The sequence below is a fragment of the Camelina sativa genome, chromosome 14, assembly GCF_000633955.1.
Source record: "Camelina sativa cultivar DH55 chromosome 14, Cs, whole genome shotgun sequence".
Taxonomy (NCBI): Eukaryota; Viridiplantae; Streptophyta; class Magnoliopsida; order Brassicales; family Brassicaceae; genus Camelina; species Camelina sativa.
The window spans coordinates 15,878,935-15,883,123 of NC_025698.1; the positions used below are offsets into that span (position 1 = coordinate 15,878,935).

The 4,189-nt window shown below is 40.3% G+C and overlaps 1 protein-coding gene across 1 annotated transcript; it reads right to left on the bottom strand.

Moving 5' to 3' along the window:
* Positions 647-1,520, bottom strand: LOC104743645 (F-box protein At1g30790-like). The gene is made up of 2 exons (XM_010464699.1): positions 1,393-1,520; positions 647-1,232 (listed from the first exon to the last, which is right to left on the bottom strand). Exons 1-2 carry the CDS (start codon positions 1,518-1,520, stop codon positions 647-649), a joined length of 714 nt encoding a protein of 237 aa, XP_010463001.1.

Here is a 4,189-nt window from a genome sequence, read left to right on the forward strand (position 1 = left end):
TCTACATTGTAGTAAAAAATGTAGAAGGGTTGAACATCCTGCCCTAGACTTATTGGGGCAAAAATGAATTCACCAGCTTTGTTGATTCCCGGGGAAATCATCCTCCTACCCAACTCCAAAGAGAAGGGAAGCTTAAATGTTTGCTTGGACCAATCATGGTTATCCACATCCTCTAGGATCCATAAATCAAAACTGCTAAAAGGATGGGTAGGGGTGTCTTGCAATGGAAGCTAACTTACCTTTGTATTCTATGAGAGTAGATTCACTGTTAGGGGTAGATCTTCACCCTAACAAGAAGCCTGGCCCAGAAAAGGCCCAAATAAACCTCCAAGGAAGGAGGGGTATTTTGGTCTTTTTCGGGGACGAACCGACACAGTTCCCTATAAGAACGGGTGTACGGCGTTCGAGAAAGGGGTCTAGAAAAAGAGGAGAAGAGTACGGATTGCAAGTACAAAGCCCTTAACCGTCCAGAACCAAACCGACGAGCTCACAGCTTGTCTACTGAACTCGTCTATTATTTGTAACTCGTCTAAGTTGCATTGTAACCCGTCTTATTGTGCCCCGACACCGATCAATAAAAGAGAATTTCGACCTCCTTTTTACCGAACTAAAACATTCTAATTGTGACCGATTTGGACATCAACATTCACCCTCCCAACACACAACATCCACAGGCGCTTTGATCAAATCTAACGTCAAAACACACAATCATCGGATTCTTATCTCGGGTAGGGGTCGTCCAAGCACCAAAATACACGAAACCATTGATGCATATTGCTTTAGTTGCAGTGTGATAAGGCGGGGAGGTAACCTTATTGGGTGTCCATGAAGAAGAGTCACCTCGTGCAAGTGTTAAAACCTCGTGCTCTAGAAAATCGTGTTGCTGGTAAGGATTAGACATCAAGGTCAATGCTTTGAACTGATCATCAACAGGATCGTATCCCAAGGATGTGCGTGGACCTTGTAATGGTAAGTAAGTAACTTTCCCCATGCTAGGGTTACAGATAATGAACGGACCACCGACGTACAACCGATAAAGCCATGGACGCCTTGGACGGAAGCACAGTTGGAGCTGAGCCAGCCATCCGAGTTCCGGGAAGGTATTGTCATATGAAGATTCCCTTCCTTTGTGTGAAGGCGAGAAAATAAACAAAGAACCACCATCACTGAAAGCGATTATAAACCGCGATTTCGCCGCAGACACATCATAGTAGGAATTGACGAAACTCTCGCTTCAGATGATGGAAGACCAAATCTTTGACACGCATTGCAACTTCATTAGAGACTTGGCAGGCAGTCTAGTGAGTATCTCAATCTCTAGGTCAAGAGGGATGTGATTTACCTTACTTGGTGATCTTCTCCTGTCTTTCTCATCTTCGTCCTTCCCGTTACCATAACGAATAAGAAGAAGTCACTCCTTGCATTTCCTTAGATGTTTTGGCAGCAGGGATCAACTTCAGATCAAACTTATTACTTGCGCTGCTGAACTTGTCCTTCTCATCTTTGTCCCTTCGTTTCATGGCGGCTTCCGACGAAACCCTGAATTCGATTTGGCTAGAAGATACTATAGATTTGGTCCAGTTCCCACACTACAGAGAACAGAGAGCAAAGCTCATATAATCAATACACGAGAATATGAAAACCAAATTGGGCTTAGACTATAACATCATGATAATCTCCCATTTAGGCCCACTAATCCAAGTTGGATCATAAAAAAATCGGAACACAGGATCAATAATAATACTTGCCAAATTCTTGTGCATAATATTACACAATCCACATCGCAAGTAAAAAAAGAGAAGGTTCCATCGGAACAAAAAATTATTTTAGTTTGGGATGCCGCTTTTTAAGTGTGAAAAGAAATGACAAAAAGATATTGAAATATCGATTTGGAAGAGATGATGAGCGCAGGAGTTCATTTTGGACATGGCACGAGGAAATGGAATCCTAGAATAGCACCTTATATTTCTGCAAAAACTTTGTGTTCAATATACTACAAGTACTCTACAAATAAAATCGCCAAAAAAAAAAAAAAAAAAACAGACTAACAAAAACACTTAAAAACAGAGTTTGTCAACTAACATAAAGATCCTTCAAGAAATGGATAAAACAGATCATCGAGAAGCAATAGTTTCGACGTGTTGGGGTGAGATGGAGACGTAACATTACCCTGTGATTCCGTAACGGCGCCTAAACTCTTCATCATCAGCAATTCCTGTAAGTGTATGTGGGCAAGCTCAAGTTCAAGATGAAGTTCATGAAGCTCTACAAAATATGTCTGCACAAGGTTCTGTCTCGGCACAGGCATTTGATGTATGCTCAAGCCTTTGTCCTACAAAAGAGCATCAGAGGCCTGTTGATTTTGTTTGTATGTCTCGGTTTTGAAGATTTATGAAGATATACTTAAGGCACGTTTTGGGATATTACTTGGAGGTAAAGCACGAAGAAAAAGGAAGCTTGAAGATATTTAGAAGATTTAGTGCGATTAGGAAATATTCGTTTAACAAAGAACAAAGTTGAATGGAATATTTCTTCTTAATTTTAGGAAAGTTGATAGCCTTGGGAGAGACACGAAATCCCTTAAATATAGAGGGTATAGGACTTAGAAACTTATCTCTCCAGAACGTAACAAAGAGAGGAAAAACCTTGTAAGCCTTTTGGCATCTTTGAGAGAAAAGGGTGAGGGTTTTGTTTCTAAGTGAGAGTCTTGGGTGTAGATCATTTGGGTTGGAAATAGATTGGGAACAAGCTAAGAGAAGATCTTAGGGTTGTGTAAGTCCAATATTGAACACTACCTGTAATTGTGTTCAAGAAGTATTTCCAACAAAGATTGAGGACGTAGGCATTTGTTGAACCTCGTTAAAAATTGTGTGTCTCTTGTCTCTTCTACACTAACAAGTGGTATCAGAGCAGGCATCTGTGCAGAGTCTAACTCAACCAACGGGTGAAGATCTTGGGAAGAAGAACATGGAGGCACAAACAATGTTATTCATGTCAAACGACTTATTGATGTTAGATCCAAATCATTATGGGATGTGGAAGGTGTTGATGATGCATAAAATTAAAGGAATTCATGAAGATGCATGGACAGCAGTTGAATGTGGATGGGAGTCATCGAAACAGGCTGTTGTTGTAGATTATGACGGAAATCAGGTGGCTGTTGCAAAACCCAAAACAGAGTGGTCAAAATATGACAAAGCATTGTCCACACTCAATTCTCTGACACTTTCAGCAATATTTAATGGCGTTCGCAGGGATCAGTTCTCATTGATTCAAGGTTGTACACCTGCTAAAGAGGCTTGGGAGATTCTGCAAAATATCTTTGAAGGTACAACAAGTGTGAAACGCACTAGATACTCTTGCTTCTGAGTTTGAGAACCTTAGGATGTATGAGTTTGAGAACATTACTGCTTTTAGTGGTAGAATATATGCTATTGTGAATGAAGCTAGAGCTCTTGGAAAGAATTACAAAAACCGAAAGTTGGTCAAGAAATTGTGGAGGGGTTTAGCTCATAGATATCATCCTGTGAAAATTGCGATGGATGTTGCGCTTGATATAGACAATATGTCTTTTGTGGAGGTAACCAGTAGATTGATGAGCTATGAGTTGCAGTACTTATCATCTGATGTAGGTAAGAACACACAAGGGATTGATGTTTGTTCAGTCTGTGATAGTGAAGAGAATATAGAGGCTCGTAAAACGGAAGAACTTCAGAGTCTTGTGGTGAACAAAGGACGCAAAAGTTTGAAGATTACAGCCGAACAGAAAAGGAATAAGGTTCAGTGTCATGTTTGTCAGGGCTTTGGTCATTTTAAATCAGATTGTCCTTCAGTGAGGAAGAAAGGGATCAAGAGTCTGCATTCGCCAAAAAGGAAGAAAAACACACAAAAGCCTCATACAAACAAGTCAAAGTTTGTTGCTCTTTGTGGCTCAATGAAACTTGCTGCTGATAAGTTGGAACTGAAGTATGATAATAGAACAACTTGTTGTACGGGTCAGGACTCTGAGCCAGCAGAAGAAGAACTTAAATTATTGTTGAATGATCAGATCAACACTCTGAGGAAAGATTTGATACAAAGGGAAAAGGAAAATCAGAGGCTTGTCACAGAGAAGAATGACTTGGTAAGCAAAATTTCAAATCTGGAAGAAGATCTAGCTCTGGAGAAAGTAAAGTCTTGTGATTTAGAA